Source organism: Taudactylus pleione, unplaced genomic scaffold, assembly GCF_031769625.1.
Source record: "Taudactylus pleione unplaced genomic scaffold, aTauple2 ptg000201l, whole genome shotgun sequence".
Taxonomy (NCBI): Eukaryota; Metazoa; Chordata; class Amphibia; order Anura; family Myobatrachidae; genus Taudactylus; species Taudactylus pleione.
Window position 1 is genome coordinate 4,719,574 of NW_028284603.1, and position 24,856 is coordinate 4,744,429.

General features: G+C 46.7%; 1 protein-coding gene across 1 annotated transcript in view; it reads right to left on the reverse strand.

The window, feature by feature from the left end:
• Window positions 1-24,856, reverse strand: part of APLF (aprataxin and PNKP like factor) — a 275,492-nt gene that overhangs the window by 203,145 nt on the left and 47,491 nt on the right. Inside the window, exon 3 of the mRNA XM_088477484.1 lies at window positions 20,898-21,064. Coding sequence (XP_088333610.1) covers window positions 20,898-21,064 — 167 coding nt within the window. The remainder of the gene's footprint in view (window positions 1-20,897; window positions 21,065-24,856) is intronic.

Below are 24,856 nucleotides of genomic sequence, written 5' to 3' on the forward strand. Positions count from 1 at the left end.
ATCAAATGGCGGTCCTCAGAAAGCCCTAAGGACCACAGCCAAATCCCAAGGAGTCACAGGTGGAACAAAGGGATGCTGAATATAATGTACACCCTGCACAAAGGTGCGGACATCCGGAAGAGTACCAATCCTACGATGAAACCAACAGGGCAGAAACCTGCACCTTCAGGTAAGCAAGGCGAAGACCGTTATCTAAGCCCACCTGTAGGAAAGCCAACACTCTGGATATCCGGAATACCCGAGGAGCATAGCCTCTAGGGCGACACAACTGAAAGAAAGTATGCCATACCTGATGGTAAATTCTTGCAGATAAAAGCTTCCGAGCTCTTAGTATGGACAGAGGCCCTGTTGACTATAGAGCTGGAAAAACTCCTAGACCTTAAGAGGGCAGTCTCCACCGCCACAACGTCAAGGACAGACAACCCAGGTCTGGGTATCAGCCAGGATCCTGAGACAACAGGTCCGGTCGTAGAGGCAACAGCTTCGGAGTGTTAACTGAAAGGCTCCAAAGATCTGAGTAATAGTGCCGTCTGACCCACGCACGAGCTATCAGCAGGAACGCGCCTCCTTCTTGCTATTACTGGAGGAAGAAGGGATAACAGAGGGACGAGTTACACAACTTGGAAGGTCCACTGGACCTACATACGTCTACCATAAGAGTCTCATCTCTGAAAGGCTCCATTTGTTCACCAGAAGATTGAACACCTCCTGATGAAGAGAACATTTCCCTGAATGCACGTCCTGACGGCTGGGAAAGCCTGCTTTCCATCTGAGGATTCCTGAATGAACACTGCCGATAACGGCAGAGATATAGCTTTCCACCCAAGCCAGAATTCGGGACACCACTGTTAGTGTCGCCCGACTTCGGGAACCTCCTAGGTGGTTTACATAAGCCATCATGATGGCGTTGTCAGACTGTACCTGCATGGTATTTCCGTGGAGGACCTTGAATACTGCTCAGAGTTCTCAGATGTTTACGGGAAGCGCAAAAACTACTGGTATCCTCCTGCCCTGGAACAAGTGTAGACCCGTCACTGCTTCCCAGCCACGGATACTGACGTCCGTCGTCAGAAGGACCCTGTCCGCAATCCCAAAGGGGGTGCCCCTTGTTTAGGTGAGCTTTCCGCAGCCACCAGGCCAGAGAGAGACAAACCTCCGGGAAAAGCACTATTGACTTTATCCTATGGGGCAACCCATCCCATCCGGAGAGGATTAATTTTTCTAGAGGTTCAGAGTGAAACTGGGTACTCTCCACCATGTCGAACAGCGACACCCTGGAACCACATTGCCAAGTGAATAGACACTCAGCGACTCTGCAGACAACTGCGTACCTTTGCCTGTAATGCAGAGATCCTTTCCTCAATCACAAAGATCCTCAGATGTTGGGATATGGAGCATCCTCTGTGAAGAATCAGAGAGGACCATTTCCAGTGTATCAGTCAGTCCTAACGTAGCAACACAGATATTGTCCGTTGCAGATGGCACTGAAGTATCTCTGGAGACCCTGGTAACAACAGGAGGTCTCCCGGATTGGGTAACAAGAGGACCCCCTGCATCCGCAGGTGGGCTGCCATAACTGCCATGACCCTGGTAAAACTGAAAATGCTTATCGACCACTGCAAACCTGAGGAAAAACACTGGTGTGCTAAGAAAATAGGGACATTCAGGTAGTCACCCTGAATATATCCAACGACACCACAAAATTCCCAGGATCCATTGAATGATGGAATGCAGGGTCCCCCTCCTGAACCGAGGAACCCTTTTCGGATTCGAGGTTGAGGATGTCCATGTAAGACCCATTGAGTTTCTGTATCAGAAAGAGGATGGAGTAATACCTCGTTCCCCTTTGGGGCAACGGAATAGGTACTATAACTCCTGCCTGGAGCATAGAGTGTAACACCGTCAAAAATTACAGGGCCTTGTCTTGAATTGACAGAAGACCTGTAACTACAAACCGTCTGGGAGGCTTTTACCAGGAGGAGAGGACATACCTTCAAGAAAATACTTCCCTTACCCCAGTGTCTGTGGTGGTCAGACACCAGCACTGGGTGAACTGGAGAAGCCGGCCTCCAACTCTGGGGTCCCCCGAGAGGAGGCCAGTCCCATGAGGCTGAAGGCTTGTAGTCCAACTTGGGAGTAGGACGTCTTGCACTCCAAAAGCCTGTTCTTATGGTTGAGCAGATTTCCTGGCTACTGACTGTCTTGGAAAGCTATATTTTAGACTTACCCTGGCCTCACAGGGCCGAAAGAACGAAGCCCCAGACCCCGATGGGACTGTAGCCGATAGCAGTCCCCCCAGACGTAGCTGCTGCCTGCGGGGCCACAATTGTGTCCCGATAAGGGCCAAACAGGACCTGTCCCGTAAAAGGCAAAGCATTCCAAATGGAATCTGCGTTCGCTTTCCAAGAGCGCAACCACAGGGAGCGGTGAGCCGCTACTGCTGCCGAGGAGATTCTGGAAAGGAGTAGGCTATATGTAAGACTGTCTCATTATGAACGTGGCTAAGTCTCTGAGAATTTGCCACTATCCACCTGCTCTGCTGGAGAGTCAGTGTGCAGAGATCCAGTTACCTACCCAGCGCTCCATGGCTCTGGCCCCCCAGCACACGGCCATAGCCAGGCTGGAAGCCCCTCCAGCAAGGGAATAATTGGATTTTCGATATATTTGCACCTTGCAATGTGTAACCTCCTTCAAGGAGGACCTGGAGGGCATGGGCAACGTAGCACCCCTCACTAGGCGTGTAACATGAGACTCTACCCGTAAAGGTAACTCCCATTCGGAAAAATAATTATCCGCAAAGGGGTATGCAAAAGGTCAACCGATTTTGAGGCTGGAACCGCTTACCCGGATTTTCCACGCCTCCTCTAAATGATCCACCTGACCAGATAGGGGAATTACAGTGGCAACACCCTTATCCTTAAAGAAGGCATATTTGGATTTAGCCACAGGGGATATGTAATAACCAAAGCCGCATGGACTGCCCGTATAAGGCCAGGTATATAGACTTTAGACCCAGACTACGCCTCCTTGACACTAAGGGGCTCGTGTCTGAAAAAGTCAATAATGTCACAGTCATCAGACGTCATGTCCTTACCCGTCTGAGACCCGAAAGGCCGTTTAGAAGGCCGAAATAGTGACTCCCCCTGTAAAACGTCCATCAGGCGCTATACCATTTGGACAATAAATTCACCCACACAGGCTCCTGCAAGACCTGGGGGCGAAAAACAGGATACACTGGCGTACCCTCAACTGTCCAGGGACCCCTGCATGTGATGAGACCACCACTCGCTGCGATAACCCCTATGGGGAAACGCAGGGGGCGTTGCCCACAAGGGCTGTAAGCATCTTAGCCAGCCGAGGGCGGTCCCTTTTTGTGCAGGCACAGTGACAGAAATGGGGCGTGATATATAATACAACATGCTCTCCATAAACCCTCAGCGTCTACATATCCCTCCGCTAACTGTACATGATATCAGTACATTATAGCAGGAAGAGGATATCTTCGTTCACTTTCAGACATGAGGAGTGTGAACGGAGCGTATGTGACCGCCCACACAGAAAAACCACGTTTACTGTGAGGTAATAAACACCCTGCAACACCGCACCGCAAGGGCTGCAACAGAAGAATAACAGGGATAGGAAAATGGCTGACAGTCAGAAATGAAAGTACAGGCAAACAGCGCTAGCATTTAAGTCACATACAATGCACAGATAACTTCCTGCATTACAAGCACTGCGATCAACTACACAGACCACAATGGCACCTGTAACAGCTTCCAGCAGCGTTTGTCATTCCCAGCACATGTAGTGAGAAAATGGCCACCGAGGAGCAAAGAGGAGGCGGGCCCGGGGGAGGAGCGCTGACACAGCCCACTCAGACCGCTGTGGAATGGCACTGTGCAGCGGGGGAGACGCCGGCTGTGAGACAGGGAAGGCGTCCTCCCCTGGCCTGCTATTAACCCCTGGGACGCCGCGCTGTACCGCACATGTTGCGGTCCACTGTCCCTGGTGGTCTAGTGGAAGGCGCAGGATCAGTACCTGGCCCCACGCGCAGCCGGTCCCCAGGGACATTGATGATCGGCGATTCTTTGGTGGATCATGAATAAAATATAGCATGTTAAAAGTCTGGATTTCATTTTTTGGTCGGGATCAGTGAATCGAGGATTTCCAACATGTTGGATTTTCCCATTTCCTGGCATCGGCAGAATAGGGAATTGGGGCAATCCATGCCAGATTAATGGGCCCATCACTTAGCGGTGATCTACCAGCATCACCTTAATGCAAAAATTAAAAAGAATAGCACACATAATGATGTCATGTCAAATAACAGCGCCAATAATAATGCACACATTACAAAATAGCATCAATAATAATGTCCACATCAAACAATAGTTTTATTTCCTGGACAGGGATGTTCTGTGAGCCAGGCTCAACAAAATGCAATCAATTAAAGGGCATGATTCAGAGGTGCAGGTAGTGCCGATGTTTGCAGAGTTGAGCGCTTATTGCTATTGCGCATGCGTGATAACTCTAGTGCAGTTGCGTACGGTATCGCTGGCATTAGAGATGGTGACTGAGTACCATAGCAGGGTGGAGGAAACTCATTTCTGTTTTATAAAGAATAGCGCAGCACAGATCAGAGGGATCTGTGCAGCTGTGAATATGGACACAAGTAGCGACTAACTGAAAACACAAAACACATTCCTAGAGCCGTTTCAATTTGAGCCGAGCCGCGTTAAGTTAACGTGGCCCGGACTTAACGCCGACTTCACCTGTTTTGGAGGCGGAAAAGTATCGCGCGCGTGCCCACTTTATTCAATTTGAAAGTACGCTTCAACGGGACCCGGCGATACTTTAACAAGTGGAAAGTACTGTCAGATTTGGGGAAATCAGCCTGACACCCCCCAAATGATGCTCTGACATGGGGGTCCACTATGGTGCCCCCCGATTTGGCTTGCTGAAGGTATTTGGTATTTTTAAATGGGCTCAATAGCTGCTAAATAGCGTTTTTCTATACCTGATGCAGAATAGTATTTAGTTATCCCAGCAAATTTGGGGCACTTGAAAATGGTTGAAAATTGAAAAAGTGAAGTTAAAAGAAATCGTGAAAAATCCACCTGCCGCAAACACCTGCAATCAAAAAAACACCTGGGGCATACTTGGGGACCCCCCCAGAGTCAAGTTCGCTAGTTTTTAAGTCTGTACCCCAACTTTTTTTTTTTTGCCCCCTTTTTCAAAGTCAATTTTTGGGGTGTCCTTAAGTTTTTTTTTTTACACAGATTACCTTTGTACCTACTGTCTGAAGGCTGCACGGGGGTCCCCTAAACGCTGCACGCCAAAACCCCAATTCTGCACTTTTTTCCGCCTATTCATAGGCGATACTTTACCGCCTATTACATTGCACTGACTTTCCGCCTAGGCGGAAAGTCTTTCAAATTGAATACGGGGTAAAACCAAAATAGACGATAATGACGTCATCGGTGGTAACTTAACGCGGATCCGGACAACGCTTCGAATTGAATACGGGCCATAATAGCAAACACAAAACGCAGTGATAATAACAAACACAAACTGCAGTCATTATAGCAAACACAGAGCCTGATTCAGCAAGGATCGCTATTCTGCTAAAACGCACGTACCACAGTTGCTAATATCAGTGGTGAAATGCAAATGTGTGCAATCGCATTGCGATCACAGTCCCTAGGCTCTAACAATAGGACGCTCACTTCCCCTTACACACATCCTTATACTTGGCAATATAGTAAAACAATAGGTAACATCGGACCCATATGCACAGTTAAGGCAGGTCAGACCTAACTTAGGAATTGCTAACTTCAGTACATGCTATGAGGCCTCAGGCTGCGTGGATAATTGATGCACACCCCTGCAACGGCAATGCGATGCACTAGCATGCCTGCGTTCGACCACCCCCCCTGTCACCACCCATAAACAGCACTTCCTGTCAATCAATGTGCTCTGGGTTTGCATAGCCTCTGTAAACGCAGTTCCAATCGCAATTGCTAGTTTGCGCACTGCTATGCATATGCATGAGCTATGCAAATTAATCGACCGATTGCGTGCGTCTTTGCTACTGCAATCCTTGCTGAATCAGGCCCATAAAACGTAGGCATAATAGCAAACACAAAGTGCAGTCATAACAGCAAACACAAAGTGCAGCCATAATAGCAAACACAAAGTGCAGCCATAACAGCAAACAGAAAACGTAGTTATAATAAAAAACACAAGACGCAGGGCCCGATTCATTAAGGATCGCTATCGCTATTGTGATCGCAGCGCCGTAATCGCATGCAGATCTGCTGCAAAAATATGCTGATTGCTATCGCAATGCTGTCGCGCTGTCTCCCACTACTGCTATCTCACATCCGCAATACCTTGTAACCCTCCATAAACAATGGTAACATCAAGCCCCTCACACAGAATTACAGCAGCCCTGACCTTACTTAGAAAATTGCTAACCCCGTTGCACGCTGTGAGTACTCAAGCTGGGTATATGCAATCGCTATGGCTAATTTATGCACACCCATGTAACGGTGTTCAAACAGACAGACACGCCTGCGTTTCTCTGACCATTCCCCCCCGTCACCACCCCCAAATGCTCACTGCCTGTCAATCAATCTGCGATGGCTCTGCGTGGTCTGCTTGATCGCAGTGCTGCCTTCGCGCAGTGTGATGCATATACATGTGCAGTACGCAACAATCGGCCAACTGTGACTGCAGTTGCAATCCTTATTGAATCAGGCGCACAAAATGCAGTCATAATAGCAAACACAAAATGCAGCAATTCTTTATTTTTTTTCCTTAACGTCCACATCAGCGACGTGCGGTCCACCGAAGGGTGACACCAAAGTGCCGACTCCTCCTCAGTGACAGTAGCCGGGTACTGCAATGTAGCATTACGTGCAGCACTCAGCTCCTGACACAGTGAGGGAGCCGGCACTGCACATAGACTGGTCCCGGGGGAGGTCCGCATCGGGCCACGCCCCCTTTTTTCCTGGCAAGGAGCTTTGCTGCGCATACTACAAGCCTGCACACCTTTACCCGCACCAGGTGTGACAAGAGGTAGAGATGCCACTGGTCCTCAATCTATTTTACAAGTAGCATAAAAACTGTGGAGAAGTCACCTACTGTATGGCTGAAAATACCACTGTGACAGTGGTGTGACTCTTTCCTTACTCCTGAACAGACCTCAAAAGTATAATAAAACTGACTGACCGACAAAGTTGGTTCCTAAATGGATAAAGCATGTTGGCACCAGAGCAGCTAACAGCATTAGACATACCCATTGTCACAGCACTCAATCACAGTGCAATCTATTCTGCTTATCTCAACCCTTTTATAAAACATCCAACTTTAGAGAAGAGAAATAGGCATTAATATTTGATGTAGCCATTGTTATTGTTGCAGTGATTTATCATAACACACCTGTGCGCTGCACTACTGGGAGCTGGGCTTCTGAGGTCGCAGAAGAAATTAGAGGTTTATTTTTGTTAAATTGGACACAATCTATCGGCGGATGCCCCGTGAGCTACCGGGAGATCTAGATCAACATTTTGGCCATGTCTGGTCTAGGAGGTTTGTATCAATGCAAACATTACAAATAAACGGGATGGTCCGCTGGCTCTACTATTGCTAGATCCTCCTATATGAAGGCAGCTAAACTATTTTCTTTTAGATAAGTCCAGAAGACACCTGTTATTTGTTAAGCATACTAATTAAGCCAAAAAGCTCCAGATTTATCCGAATCAGCATATCTTTCCAGGGAGGTATGGCCTGTTACAGTCATAGCTCAAATTCGGGACTCTTTAGGTAATGTGCACTCCTCTACCCTGGCTATTGTGAATGTGTTTTTTGAATATTTTGCTACTCTTTATTGTTCCCAGGCTCACTATACTTTGGAAGAGTTACTTGAATACTTGGGACATATATCCCTCCCATCCATTTCCCTGGACAGTAAGGCTTTCCTTGACTCGCCATTTACTATAGAGGAAACTGAAGTGGCCGTTTCTTCATTTCCGGGGGGTAAGGCCCCAGGGGTGGATGGAATTCCTATTGAGCTCTATAAGAAGCATGCCCTTTTCTTTTGCCCTAGACTCCTTGAACTTACTTAATGAGCTGTGTGACCTAGGTTGTCTTCCCCGTTCCATGTGAGAGGCCATTATTGTTATGATCCCTAAATCTGGCAAACACCCTCTTGATCCTGGCTCTTATCGCCCAATCTCTCTCCTCTCAACAGATATTAAAATATAGGCTAAAATGCTTGCACTTAGGCTTAATAGGGTGATTGGTGAGGTTGTGCATTCCGATCAGACAGGTTTTATGCCAGGAAAATCCACCTCACAGAATCTTAGGAGATTGTATTCTATTTTGCAGCTGGCAGACTCGATCTATGATGGGGCAGTGGTGGTGTCCTTGGACGCCGCCAAGGCCTTTGATTCTGTTGAGTGATTGGTTTGGGAGATTCTGCTCCGTTTTGGGATGGGACCTAGGTTTATAGCCTGTGTTAAATTATTATATTCTTCCCCTTCAGGGCGGGTCAGCATTAACGGGTATGTTTCTCCTTCTTTTTGCCTTTCTAGAGGTGCAAGACAGGGCTGTCCTCTTTCCCCGACCCTTTTTGCCCTGGCCATTGAACCCCTAGCATGTCTTGTTAGAAGTCACCCCGGTATACGGGGGATTCGGATAAAGCAAAGGGTTGACACAGTGGCTCTTTATGCAGATGACATGCTGTTATTCTTGTCTGATGCATCTGAGTCATTGGTCACCCTCCTCTCCATGGTAGATTCTTTTGGACAGTTTTCTGGGCTGCACATTAACTGGAGTAAATCTTGCATTCTTCCTGTACATGGTCATTCCTCTCCTGTTGGGGCTGCGAATACTCCCTTGGAATGGATCTCCAGGTTTAAATATTTGGGAATTTGGATTACGTCGTCTATGTCGGACTTTATCCCACTTAATGTCCAGCCACAAGTTGACTTCTTGAAATCTAAACTGCACGTTTGGAATAAACTTACATTGACCGTTACAGGTCGGGTGAATTTGGTTAAAATGACAGTTCTTCCCAAATTTTTATATGTTTTTTAGCAGGCCCCTGTTTATATTCCTCCTCGTATTTTTCGACTGATAGATAGTTACTTGTCTTCTTTAGTATGGGCAAATAAACAATCTCGAATTAAATTGAAGACTCTATGTAGGCCGAGAGGGTTGGGTGGCTTGGAACTGCAAAATTTCCGCCTTTAGTATTTGGCTTCTCAGTTAGTCCATCTGCGGGGATGGGTTTTGGGTGAGGAGAGCTGGGATCTACCTACTTTATTGATGCATACTATTTCTAGAGGATGCTCCCCTTTGCAGCTCTTACTTGATGACAGATGTCCTGGGGGGGGGGTCTCCACTGGTCACAGGCTCATACATTGTGGAAACAGGTCCGTACTTTAGTGGGGGCGGAAGGTATTGACCCTGAATTGTTCTTATTGGCCCTATTTGATGGCAGCTCTTTGTGGTCCAGGACAGGGGTCTTCTCCCTTGGACATTTGTACAGTAGTGGAGTTTTTAAAACCTTTGATACTCTTAAGACTGAATTTGGGATGCTGAATGCTATGTTTTTCCGCTATTTACGGCTCCGACATGCCCTTTCTGTCCAGTTTTCTTCTGGCCCTCCACAATTTGCTCCTGATCCTGTTAAAGCTCTGTTGCAAGTAACTAGTGGTAAGAGACTGATTTCCAGAATTTACAACTACCTCCTTACTGTTAACTCAGATGACACCCTAGCACCGCTTAGACTTAAATGGGGGGAGGATTTGGGACCAACAGAAGACGAAGAGTGGACTTTAATGTTGAATAGCCCTCTGTCTGCCACCTCTGCAGTGCGATTTCAACAGATTCAGTTCTTCTTATTACATAGGGTGTATCTTACCCCCGTGCTATTGAGTAGATTTGGGTCTGGTGCCTCTGATAGGTGTCCTCTAATGTTCTAATCCACAGTGCTCATTCTGGCATCTCCTCTAGGAGTGTCCAAATGTTTTGGTCCCGAGTCACCAGTTGTCTCACTAGAACAGAAGTAGGAGTAACTCCCCTTTTATCCCCTAAAATGTGTATACTTGGCTTGGGTCTCTTGGACAGGGTTAATCATTTAAAGGGCCAATATATAATTAATGCATTGACTTTGGCAAAGGTTTGTATTGCCCGCACTTGGATGGCAACTAGGGGCCCTACCTTTGCTGAGTGGTGTGGGCTGATGAATGAAATTGTGGGGCATGAACGATTTCTATATACTAAGCGAAATTGTATTCACATTCCTATTCCTATTATTTTGCTGGTGTTTTGGCGGGAATTCAGACGCTGATGGATTGACACCCGGCGGGGCGGCACAATTATGATTTGGCATTCTGCATCTAGTGTTCACTCTAGCTCCGGCGGCAGGCAGGGTGCCGGAGCTAGAGAGGGCAACTTTGCGCGCGTCCGAAAAAGGGGCGTGGCCATGCAAAGGAGGCGTGTCTATAAGACGCGTCCCCTTTTCGTCATACTTGGGGGCGTGCCCGGCACTTACGGACACGCCGGGCAACCCCCAAGCGCTGCAAACAGTGAGAATAGATGTCGGACGTCCCGGGGGTGAAGACGGCACCCACAGGTTGTGAGGGCAGGGCGCATTTTGCCCTCCAGAAGGAAAGCAGGTTGCCGCGCCCCGCTAAAACAGCCTAGTGGGAACGCTATGCATCTGTATTTGTAGTTCTTCTACTGTTTTCTATGGTTCAGAAGTATTGCGCAGATATTTTAAGCATGATTTTATTCTTAGGAGATTATATGATAATGGCTGTATAATGCAAATGTTTTTTTTTTTTTCTTTCTCTTTTCAAGGTTTATTGGGGGTGGGGGGGCTTATGTTTTTTGTGTATTGGTACTGTGTTTTGTTATGGAAACCAAAAAATTTTTCATAAATAAACTCAATTTAAAAAAAGAAATAAACGGGATGGGTACGGGATGCCGGCGCTCGGGATCCCGGTGGTCAAAATCCTGACGCCGGCATCCCAACAGGGTGAGGATACTGACACCTGTGGGTAGGTATCCTAACCCTCCCCCTCTTCCTACCCCTAAACCTCTCTCCACAGGTCCTGAACCTAACCTAACCCCCTAGTGCCTGAAACTAACCTCCCCCTCCCTACACCCTAAACCTAACCATCCCGCTCTAGCTCTAGCGCTCTAATGGTGGCCATACACGGTGCGATGCACCGTGCTGTCCCCGCTGACTATCGTGTGGTCCCCGCTGACCGCACGATATGCCGGCTCTCCCCTCCATCATCTGACCGGGATCGTACATCACATCCCAGATCAGCTGAACCTGCGGGAAGATCTGGGGATGAGATTGACGATCCCGCAGGAGTGCGCAGCACGATATCAGGTACGATATCATGCCTAGACACAGCACGATATAGTATCCGTTGGATCGCTGTTCCTGTGCTGGGATATTGAACGTATCCCCAAATAAACATCCCGGTATGTCCGGCAGTTCAAATCCCGACGCCGGAAGATCGGCACCAGGGAAGATCCCAACTGCACTAAAGGTAAATACAAACTAACCTAACCTCCCTCCCTAGTGCCTAACCCCCTTCTAAGTGCCTAAACCTAACTCCCCCTTCCCCGCTGCCTAAACCTAACTCTCCCGAGGGGGTGCCTAACCCTAACTCCGCCTTCACCTAGCCTAACCCTAACCTTCCCGGGCGTCTGCCTAACCCAACCCTTGTTTTGGGCGCCCTAATCAGGACTTTAGACAAGTTTAGCTGTTTTAAGCGGCTAAACCCTGGCTCTTCGGGTGCAACATGCGTGCTAAAGCATAGGCGCCCAAAAACAATTTAATTTTCTCATTTGATTTCTCATCTCTTTAGACGGGAGATTGGCGAGATAAAATTGAATTGCCCCCATAGGAGTAATAAATACTAAGCAATGGCAATCCAAGAATGGAAAATGTAATAACATAATGAATAAAGTAGATTATTTTCCTTTAAGTGTGTTGCTTGTTAATATTTTTCCTTTGAACTAGAGAGCGAAGTGGTCCTAGTGATTTGTTACATTAACGTGAGATTTGAGTGTTATGATACAATGGTTAATTGAGCATAGATTAAATGTTCCTCTATAATTAAGTTCTCTCATCCACCGCTAATCACTGTTTGGCAGATGATCTGCGCAGAAGCTCTTACTGCTATGATTATGGTAAATTACAATAATTACTTAAAGTGTTTCTCTGGAAATATGAAATGGTCCCAACTGAAAACAATGAAAGTATAATATAAGATATTAAAAAATAAAAAAGTGATTCATATTAAAAAAAAAAAAAAAGACTACTGAAAGAGTAAGCAAAAACAAGTCGCAAAGACAATACAGTTATTTCTCACGTGGCCGATGTATGGTCAGCAGCTATTTATTTATTATTTACCAGTTATTTATATAGCGCACACATATTCCACAGCGCTTTACAGAGAATATTTGGCCCATACACATCAGTCCCTGCCCCAGTGGAGCTTACACTCTATATTCCCTATCACATGCACACACACATACCGTACACACTAGGGTTAATATTGCTGGGAGCCAGTTAATCTACAAGTTCTTCATCGCGCTCAAATTGTACTAGTTCTTCAGATAGGATTTCCCCAGTCCTCACAGTGCCGACTCCCATTCTGCAACAGCATCAACTGTCGGAGTGCTGTGGCATCATATTTATTCATGCGGTGTGGTCACATGCTTCAGGCACCGCATACAGTTGAGTGCTGTGAATCAAAGTCACTTTCTCTTGCAACCCAGTTTCCCATTTGATAGGCAATTCTTGACAGTCCATTTCCCAGGTGTCCAATAATTGATATGATTGGGTGAGGTTCTGTCTCTTTAAGCCTAAGCTCTAACAGAACTCAACCCATGTGTGATACCTGGTGGCAAAGGACGCGATTCTCGTGTTTTTGTGAGTCAGTGCAGGGTCTGACCTGAAGGGAAGACTCTGACGGAGATGACCGGCTTAACAATTTATTACAACATCTTGGAACCAACATGCTCTGAATTTAAGTGAAATACAATTTGGAGTGTAATTAGGTGAGTACACTGCAGAAAGCTGAATGCAATAGATTAGATAGATAGAAAGAGAACAGAATCAAAGGATAAAGAGGTTATGTAAAGTAAACATGAAGATTTATTCCAGCTTTGTTTTGTAGGTTTGCAAGTTTGGAATGTACAGATGTGACCACATACAGCTTCCTTCCTTCCGCTTTAAAACAGCCCTTCTAGTCGCACCATGCCGTGACTCTGTATTTACGAGCGTCTTTTCATGCAACTTTTTACCTTCAAATGCATCTTATTCGCAGATATGTGAATACAGTAGGACACACAAGCAGCTTCTGCTGAGTAAAATGATATGTGGCATGCCTATATTCTATGTGCGACTGCGGTTATATCCGCATGAGAAATGCTATGTTACAGTGTCAGCGGCTGTGATACTGTAACGTAGCATTTCATATGCAGATATAACAGCAGTTGCACACAGAACGGAGGCATGCCGTATATCATTTTACTCAGCAGAAGCTGCTTGTGTGTCCCATTTGCATCACTTTGCGGATAATACGCGTTTGAAGGTAAAAAGTCGCACGATAAGACGCTAGGAGGTAAGAAGTATGTGGACACATCTGTACTATCCATTACTCCGGGTGTAATGCATGAATCGGGACACAGAGCGTTGTAAAACACATTACTTTCCCACACATACCACAAGGATTTATGAGCAGCTGTAGTCCATTTTCAGGTGCTTCTCTAATGATCTGATCAACAATCTTCAAAATACTCTGTTTTATTAACCTATGTTAAATAACAAATAAATGTAAAAAATAAACAAGAGAAATGGGTATTGCAATAAATTGTTACATTATGTACAAAAATATCCAGACTGGACAAGTGGACGGCGTATAACCATTTTTCTATTCCAGTGATGACATAAGGTATATAAGGGCTAATTCAGAGTTGTACACAACGATACGCAAGGATGTTGCGATTATGCTCACTGCACACACGCTCTGTAGCTGAGCATAAACAATTCTGAGCAACTCCGGTGATTAAGAGTTGAAAGCAAGTGTTCCAAGGATGAGTGGTAAGTATGTAGACACAGCTGAGGTCTATTCCAAGTTGTGCTTCTGATCTATTGCAGTGTGGATAGGGCTGGTGCAAATGTGCACCGATAGTGATGTTGGCTACTTTCTGAAGTAGATGGGTTGGGGCAGTGCAGCTGCACAGATGCGGCAACAGCACGGACGAAGATCGGCATTAGTTTCTGAACACACAATGCAGCTGACTTTTCTGCCACTGAATCAGCCCCATAATCTCTAACTACAGGTTGAGTCTCCCATATCCAAAATGCTTGGGACCAGTTGTATTTTGGATATCTGATTTTTCCGTATTTTGGAATATTTGCATAGCATAATGAGATATCTTGGGAATGGAACCCAAGTCTAAACACAGAATGCATTTATGTTTCATATACACCTTATACACCTAGGGCCGTATTCAATTGCCGGCGAAAAGTCACGGACTTTTCGCATGGTGCACTTTCCGCCGTCATCGCTGGTCTTGCCTCCGGAAAAATATCTTGCTCGTCCCCACTTTTCGCCCTATTCAATTGCAAAGGACGCAAAATCGCATCCAGGCAAAACTCAAACAGGCGAAAAGTGCTGTCAGATTTGGGGAAATCAGCCTGATACCCCCCAAAAGATGGACTGACATGGGGGATCACCATGGATACTCCCAAATAGCCCTGCTGAATGCATTTGGGGTGCTTAAATGTGCTCACTAGCTGCTATTTAGCGTCTTTGCACAAGTGGTGAAGAATAGCATTTAGCAGGTTTTTTTTGGCTAAAATAAGTAGTCCCAGCAAATTTGGGGTACATGAAAATGGGTGCAAGCATGGTTAAAAATCGCTAAAGTGATGTTTTAAAAAAACGCACCTTCAGCAAACACCTGCAATCAAAAATACAGCTTGGGCATACTTGGGGGACCCCCTGGAGTCTAGTTCGCTAGTTTTTAAGTTTGTCCCCCAACTTTTGTTTTTTTTTTCGCCCCCAAAACGAAAGTACTTTTTGGGGGTGAACCCCTAACCCCCAATTCTGCACTTTTTTTTCACCTCTATTCAGAGGCAAATCTTTTCCACTGGTTACAACGCGCAGACTTTTCACACCGGTGAAAAGTCTTTGGAATTGAATACGGGGATAAGTTCTCGCCTTCCCAGTCTCGCTCCAAAAATTCTGTATTTCGGGAGTATTTGGACATAGGAGACTCAACCTGTATAAGAAAACCTTGAGATGCAGTTATGTAGGACTAAAAGGACAATTTAATTTATTCTCCTGAAATGCTTGTGAATTGTGAATAAAGAATCTGTCATATTCCCATGGACTGTGAGTCACATTTAAGTCCATTCGGTGACTTGTGCTCAAGATGTCAAAAGTGCTATTTCCTTCCTATTTTGCTGCAATTAATGGAAAATTGAAGAAAACGTGGTGTACAATTACAGACATACCCACAGTACAAACATGAAGCCCAGCGATCAGAAAGCCATTAGCTGAACAAATATTGACCTATGCGTCGATATATATGTATTTTTTATATATACCAAACTTACTCAGCTGAAGTAAAAACCACGGCATCTCATCACAAAGTAGCAGGTAGCAATATAGAGGTCATCATATTGAAGTGTGCATAGGGGATTCATGTAATCTACTCTTCACAAAAGCCATGCTCCGAGGAATTACTGCGAGGGTCTCTCAAATGTAAATGGTACTTATTGCTGGTCGTCAAGCCTATGATTCACATAATGGCACTTAATAATGGTCATGTGAACAACCATGTGCAGCGACGTGCAATAACAGTGTGTGATTATTTCTACAATGGCACCTGTAATCTGAGCCACGGAGATATAAAGCGGGCACGGGTGATACAGGGGGAGCAACCAAATTCAGAACGCATGGCCATGTCTGCACTGACAGAAAGAAATGAAATGACTATGCCTGCCGCAATTAAGCGGTAGGGCACGCAGCGCGGGGGGCATTTCTCATTAGCCACAGCTGACCCAGGTAATAAGTACCCCGCTCCCTTCCACCACCCCTGCCTGTAATTATAACAAAGCTGAGCACAGAATAGGCACTGCCCATAAACATTTGTGGTATACATGAAGCACAATTCAGCACGTTGTGGGAAACAGAGCAGACAAACTATACAGCAAAGCGATGTTAAAAGTCACCAATGAGAATAAAAAAGCAACGTCAATAATTATATGAATATCTAATCATATGTGCAAGCGTGTTTCTTATTCACAGTGCATGAATACATACAGTATAACTTATGTACCACCCCTACTCCTGTCTTTTCCCCCAATTCTCCCCTCACATTGGCACGGATGGGAGGTCTCCTTCCACCAGGGGCAACTCTTGGAACACTGTGTACCTGACACATGGACCACTACTTCAATCACTCTAATGGCAGATAAAAACTAGCAAAGGTTTTATTTAAGGGAATGGGAAAAAAGGAAGAAAGGAAGCTCAGGAAGCAAAGGGGAATCAACACAAGCTAGGCATCCGGCATGATCCTGGCAGCGGCAGCCCGACATCCTGATTGTCCTAAAGGTAAGTATAAACTAACCTAATTTAACCCCCTAACCCTATTGTGCCTAACCCTAACCTCCCTACCCTGTGCCTAAACCTAACCCCCCCCTTCCCCGCCGCCTAAACCTAAGTCCCCCGGGTGGGTGCCTAACCCTAACCCCCTTCCCACAACCTGTTCCTAACCTCCCGGGAGGGGTGCCTAACCCTAAGTCTCCCTCGGGACCCCTAAACCTAACCCCCCCCCACCCCACCCCACGACTGTCCGCGCCCGGCATCCCTTCGACCGGGATGTCGGGCGCGATCTCCCGGCGTCAGTAACATGACAGGCGTCTAGATTTAGGCGACTGTCATTTAACCCTCGCTGGGATTAAGTAGTCTGCAAGCAGGCAGTCGGCATTGCGTCCGCCGGCTTCCCGAATGTATACCCTAGGGCAGCAAGGAACAGCAAATAATAACACATCATAAACAGGCAAACAGCAACCCAACTCTCTCTCTCTCTCTCTCTCTCTCACTCTCAAGCAACATGCTATGGGAGCTCAATCCCTGAACAACCAAGATTCAGTTACCATGCTTAAAGCACACCACCTACACTGGGACAGAGGGAGTTAAATGACTCAGAGTACCAACAGTTCTACCGAAATGTAGCACAGCACCAATCTGAAATGGCCTTATTATTAACCTGCAGTTTGGATATTCACAACCTCTGTCTCCTCTCACATGTTGAAATAGTATGCTTAAATATAGCGTGGCTATCGTTGGCGCAAAAGTGATGAACCACGGTCATTCTACTAAGCAAGTGTTCAAACTGTACATATGGTCCCCTGATAAAGTACAGTAAGCACACAAATACTGTCTGGCACAATAAAACTGATGCACTTACATGTACATGGAACTGGGAGTTGACTTGTTATCCTGCTAGGAGGAGTCATTAGAAGGTGGGTAGAATCAGGTTGGCATATAATGATGCTGAATTAGTATTAAAGGGACAAAAAAACATTCCTCACACCATTACGTCCCCACCCCCTACACTAGCCTGAACTATTGGCACAAAGCAAGATGGATACATGGATTCAGGCTGCTGACAGTAAATTCTGACACTTACACCTGCATGTCACAACAGAAATAGAGATTCATTAGAGCAAGCAACTGTTTCCCAATACTCAGCTGCCAGGTTTTGATGAGCCTGTGCCAATGCAGCCTGAGCTTCCTGTTCTTAGCTGACAGGAGAGGAACACAGATTGGACATCTGCTGCTGAAGCCCTGTCACAAATTGGAGCTTACTACTCATGATGGTAGCGTTCTGCCTCCTGTCTTGGGCTTCCGGCCACAATGCACCCACTGCTGTCCATCAGGTCAACTCCTATCCAGCATCCTCTTCCTCAGCTGTCCAACATGCCACAGTCCGGGCTCCCTCAAGGGGTGCACATGGTATCTTCCACAACTTAAAGGGTCGGCTAGCTGATTGCTGAAGTCATGTTGGCGAAAAGTCCAAATTGTACTGCCTATTTCCTTCTCGCTACAGCAAGCTGCCAGAGTAGTAGGCCCTTCTGCCTTGTTCTAGCCACAGTTTTATATCCTGCTTGTCTGCAGACACTCCACCTGCCGCACACCCCACCAGCTGCGCTCGCCCTCAATGTTGCCAGGTACCCCAACTGTCATGCTTGCCCTCCATTCTGCCAGACACTCAGAGCAGCACCTCTACATCCACTAGAGCCGCTGTTTTCAAATCTGGCTGACGTAATGACTTATTTGTGGACGTAAGAGCAATACTGAGGGGATTTGAATAAAGCTGTTGAAGTGGAATAAGTAGTGCAGTGCTAAGGAGCTACAGTGGCGTCCATCTTAAAAACAAAAAGGGCACACCCCCTTTAGTGGCACGTCTAGTGGCTGAATATGCTTCTTCAGCAGTGCACCACCAGGAGAGTGCACAACTTTACTGACCTCTACCACCGCATTCCCCTGATGGGCTCTTCATGCCTCTGTCTTACATCGCCGATCACTTAAACACCCAGAATATTATAACTTTTGATCAGGTTCTATTAATAGTGATCCGGCTTGTGGAGGAGGAATTTTTGTTTCCTGTTCAAGAGCAGATAGTGGCGGGTGTTTTGATGTACGAAGAGATTTATGGCAGGTAAATGTGAGGTGGGCAAGGTTAAATAAGCTGTAGGAAACATTCCTGATAGCGTGGCAGTGCTTAATCTATTTACTTTGACAGTGAATTCACTGGGGAGAGATGTCGAAGGCAAAACAGCGTGCAGACAAGTATTGAGGTGCTGCAACTTTCTCAGTTAATGTGTGTAAATTGGAGGTATGTTGTGTCTCTTTTGTAAAGGGTCTTCTAACGGGAAGCAATCGGGAAGCCGACTGCCTATATACCGGCAGCTGGCTTTCCGACTGTCTTATCCCGGCATGGGTGAAATGCCGGGCGTCTAGATGTAGACTCCCGCATTTCCCCGACGCCGGGAGCCCGGCGCCCGGCATCACGATCGTAGTGATGCCGGGCGCCGCGAGCGGACAGCCGCAGGGGAGGGTTAGGTTTAGGGCTCCCGGGGAAGACTTAGGGTTAGGCACCCCCCCCGGGAGGGTTAGGGTTAGGCTAGGGGGAGGGAGGGTTAGGGTTAGGCACCCCCGGGGGGGACTTAGGGTTAGGCACCCCCCCGGGGGACTTAGGTTTAGGTAGCGGGGAAGGGGGTGGTTAGGGTTAGGCACTTAGAGGGGGGATTAGGGTTAGGCACCCCTAAGGAGGGTTAGGGGGGTTAGGTTAGTGGCTACTTACCTATCCACGATCGGGATTTCCAGCGCTGTCGGGCTTCCGCTGCATCGCACTCTGCTCCTGTCGGGCTGCCGCTGACGGGTATCGAACTCCCGTCTAACTTGGCTCTCACTATATGGAATACAGTTCATTGATTTCAAGCCATCACACAAAGGTTTCTGGTCTCCTGCAAGTTGTAATTCTTTTTAAAAATCAAGCTTTGATTTGATTTAAAGAGATGTTCATGGTTCCGAGTATCTCCATAGTTAAATAATATCAGTAGAATTGGTCATACTGTAGCGTTCAATGACGTGTAATGTGTCACTGTCATATGATGCCAACAATCCAACAAGTATATTCATTTTTGCCCTACTAGAGCTGAACCTGCAACTTGTAATGGTGCATACAGACGGTCAGATTTCTTATCAGATATGAACGATAACGATTGTAAAAATCGTTCAATCGTTCATATCTTTGACATGTAGGGCATGCATTGACGAACGATGCGCGTTCCCGCATGTCAGATAACGATCTCTGACATCAACTGTGTTTGCAGTCAGATTTTGACGATTTAATTAATTTTAATACTGTCAGAAATCGTTCAATCGTTCATCAAATCTGACCGTGTGTATGCACCATAAGTGCTATTATTGTGAAGTGGAATCTTCTACAAGTAACAACAGTTTAGCCACACAGTGGTAGACCACACAACCTCACAGAATGGGATTGCCTAGTGCTGAAAGGCATATATGTATATATTGCATATACTTGGTTGCAATACTCACTACCAAGCTACAAACTGCCTCTGGAACAAACATAAACATAAGTACAGTTTGTTGGGTGTTTCATGGATTGGGCTTCTATATAGCTGAGTGGTGTGCATGCAAGCCTCACATCACCATGGGCAATGCCAAACATTGACCATCGGTGGTGTAAAGTACACTGCCATTGTACTCTAGAACAATGTACATCGTTCTATGGGGGGGGGGGGCAACTCAGGCTTCAATATTTGGCAGTCTGACAAACAAACCTGGTTATGTCCATATACTTAGGGCCCTGAAATGTAGCACCAGAATATTTTGCAGCTTTGCATAGGAAGAAACTTAGAAATACACACTACAAATAAGCTTGGCAGGACATGGATTACAACACCTTACACTATAGACTCTATAATGTCGTAGACATAGGGGGAAAGGGTGCATCCTGCGCAACTGTACTCAAATAATGGTCTAAGAATTAGAAATCGAAGGAGACTGTCTATACGAGAGAAGTATGTGAGATGTATATATGCTACGAAATTACTAATTAGCAAATACATTGCACTTAATGCAATATAAGCCCTATTTAGAAGAAAACACAATATAATATACATAAAATAAATCTGCAAACAAAACAGACAAATGCTGAATTACAACCATATTCAATCAGCTCGTTTTACAGTGCAAGATTTTTAAGATAAATAAAAATAATTCTGTAGTATAACACGGCAGTCATTTCTTTACCTTGCGGCTTCGTCTTTTGATAGGTGCTCTGCAATGACCTGGAAAGAATATTTGTCTGGCAAAAGAGAAAAGCAGTCGCCAGAGTGCAGACAACGCCATTCATTCCTCTCCAGAAGTACACATTTGCTTTTGTCGCTGGCTTGATAAAAACAAGGGTTCACGTGTACCTGCAAATAAGCACAGACAGAGGTCACATGAAATAAAATCAATTATTGGAATACCATGGAAACATGCTTTGTAAGTGCTGAAATATAATACGAAGTGGAAATTGAACTTAATTGCCATTTCTTTTACAGCATTGCATCACAATTTTAGGCATCTTCTAAGCATTCTCTGTACAGTACATACTAGGAGTGATTTAGGAACCTGAAGAGCAAATCAAATGCACAGCGAGTGCTGTTATTATACCTGAAAATCTATTTGCGCAAGACAGTATCGATGTGGCTATAATTTACAGAGAAAGTAAAGATTTCCTCACTGTTGGAGGAGAGGCAGGATGAGGTGCTTAAACATGTGTAAGACACAAAAACTAGATTTTGTTTACAGAACAAGGTATGTACATGACATGGAAGGGGCAGATATAAAAAATGAGGGTAGGCTGGGCTCGGTTCTGTGTGGCTTGAAGGGGGCGCACGCAACTTAGTTGCCTTGGGGCCCCCAAAAGCCGTAATCCGGCCCTGTATATAAATAACTGGTAATAAATAAATAGGGAAAGCAATGTCCAAGGGATCTGTAGCCCCCTGCATCACAGAAGGACCCTGATAAGAAAATGAAAGAGCGTATCGTTATAAAAGAAAGCATATGTGGACTATAGTTTTATTGCCAAGCACAATGCATTATATTGTTTTTTTTTCTATCTTGTTTATAGCATATTTGGTGCTTATATATATATATATATATATATATATATGCAGCTAAATATTTAATCTAATAGTAATTATATTCATCATAAACATATTGATTTGCAAATGGTGAAGGAAAAAAATAACACAAATGTAGGATGTACTAGAGTGGAAAATGATTGAGAACTACTAACCTAGGAGGTGGCAGAAAGTATTATTTTTCATGAACCATAAGCACATCACGCATATAGCATTCCTCACAAATGCCCTGATTTAGGCAGGAAAAATCCCAATTTGGGGACTCTGTCAAAGATGTTCCTGTCAGGACAGCATTGTATTATTGGGAAGGAAAGTTGGAAGGTACAGCCAATTCATTGCTGCTCTGGGATGTGATGGCATGGATGTCTGTGAATCGAGTCATCACGGCTATGCTGACCTGCGACCCCCACTGTGTAATGCCACGAGCTGCAGTATTTTACCGCAGGGGACTTCGAATTGTGGAGTCACACACCCCCTTAGAGACCTCACACAGGGCATCCTGTAAAAGTAGTAAGTATAACATAATTGCTTATAAAATATTAACAAGTTGAGCTTTTTTGGTTTCTGAAGCTAGTGTCAAACACGCCCCAAGAATAATGACTCTTGCAAAGTTTCCAAGGTCTCCTCATGCAGCTGCACTAGCCATAATTATAGGCCAGCATTTTATACATGACCCTGCTCATGTAGAGGTGGTATTTGCTTAATTAGCCCGAGTCTACCTGTGTGTACAATATGCTTACTTTCTACTTCAGGGTCCATAGGGGGTCCACAGGGTTGACCTTGGTGTATAGCTGGATCTGGATCCACGGGCACCACGCAGTTAAAGCTTTGCTGCTCCCAGGATGCACTTGGGTCCGTCCTCCTCTATACCCCGCCCCCGAGCCACAGGCACCTCAGTTTTAGTTGGTGCCCGGCCAGAGTCGGGTCACCCTGGCTCAGTGGGGCTGCATAAGCAGCCCCTAAGCTTTATTTTTAAAAGAAGATTTTATTTCTTTATTTTTACTATCTTCAGAGCGGCAGCATCAGACTGTCCATCTGGACGTCCACGCTGCGGCTCCAACAGCCCCGCTGGCGCTGCGACGCCAGTACTGATCTGGGGATCGCAGCGGGACCCCGGAGTCAGTACTAGCGTGGCTCCAGGAGCTCCCACTGACTGCTGCCGGATTCTACGGGGCCAGGTAAGCCACGTGCAGCGCTTCGCGATGCGCGCGGGGATCAAAGGCAGTCTTTAAGCCGCCGGTCTCTGGGGACAGACCGGCGGCGCTAGTAGCGGCGGCGGGCTCCCCCCTCTGTGGCATACCCCGCGTGACCGCTGGCCCCCAGGGTGTAAGTACCGGCAGGGAACCGGCTTCCCTGGGGGTTTAATACTAGCAGGGGAGGCAGCCTTCCCTGCTTTAGCGGCTCCTCCCCTCAGCCCAGCGCGCCTTCTCTCATGTGTGCTGGCGTCGCTGGGCTGTTATCTCCTGGCCACTCCTCCTCAGTGTTCTCTGGCGGCCATCTTCCAGGCGGCATCGCAGAGCTCCCAGGCGGTATACAGTGGACCGGTCCCCCTGCGTACCTCTCCCCTGCAAAGGACAGTGTTCGCAGCGCTATAGCCCTCCCAGACACTGAATCTGGGAGGTTGATTGTAGCTGAAGGTGCAGTGAGTATAACTTCCTGCATGGTATGTGACTATTGCTAGTGCTGCTGTCTGTGCTTATTTCTTCTTACTGTCAGCTTATACCTATCCCTTTCCTTCTCCTACGGCCCGCAGGTGCGTGGGGGAGGGGTGTTCTTTCTGTGTACCTCACTTATATAGATCTACGTATTTGTGAGGTCCGTCACATACTGCGGTGTGCTACTCAGTACCATATTGTGGGCTGTTTGTGTTGCATACTTGGGAGTGCGCAGGTGTTATACGCCTTACCTCGTTTCGGTGATACATTTTTATTGCAAACGTTTTGTGTCATGTCTGATGAGGAGAATGAGCGCTCCGTGGCTACTGTGTTGTTTTCCTGCCGACGCTGTTTGGCAGGGGTTGACGGGGCGGATTTGTCTCAGGACGGTCTGTGCGGGCGGTGCCAGCTGGTACCTGGTCCCTCTAAACCCCCGGTGGCACAGGATCCTCCGTGGGCGATGTTTACGCAAGTGCTGGCGTCGATCGCGGACTGGCTTGCGGTCCCTTCTAGGGCGTTGCCCCAGCCTACCATCCCCCGTTCCCCGGGTGTGACGCGTCTGGTGCAGTTTCCTCCCGGGTGTCAGACTGTGGGTCCTTATGCGGGATTGCCTGTATACGTGCAATCTCCCACTGTGCCACAGCAGTTGATGGTACCTTTTCAGGGGTATCCTCAAACGGTACCCCCTCCCTGGGTGGATGTCCTCTCCAGCTCTGTTCAGAGCCTGGTGGCTTCGTCATAGGCTTTTCAGTCTATGTTGCACAGTGATTTGCCCCCAAAAGGAGTCCAAGCGACTCGTTTCGGCTTCACTGGCGGCACAGTTCACGGATTCGGACGTGTCGTCGGATGACGGGGAGATCCATGAAGACTCTGACTCGGATGCCGGGGCCTAGGAGGTGGAGGCTAAGTCCTCCATTAATGCATTGGTGAGGGCGGTGCGGGCCACCCTTCATATAGAGGAGGATGCGCCGGCTCCCAGGTCGAAGTACCCTAATTTTAAAAAGGCCAAAGTAGCTTCGACGTTTTTTCCCGTCCGACCAGTTAACGGATCATATGGCAGGGGCCTGGCAGTTGCCCAGCAAGAGATTCCAACCGCAGAAACGGTTGGCTTCAAACTATCCTTTTCCTGAGGCTCATTGCAGGAAGTGGGAAACTCCGCCTGCGGTGGATTCCCACGTCACCCGCTTAATTAAAAGCCATACGCTGCCTTTGCCGTCGATCTCCTCCCTGAAAGATCCCACGGACAGGAAAGTGGAGACTTGTTTAAAATCTATCTACTCTCTCTCGGGGTCGGTGGCCCGTCCGTCCATGGCCATCTCTTGGGTGGCTAAGGCCATCGAGAGCTGGGCCAACGCTTTGGAGGACACCTTTCCGGAGGATGCTCCGGAGATCCAGAGAGCGTTGATAGGACAAATGAGGGATG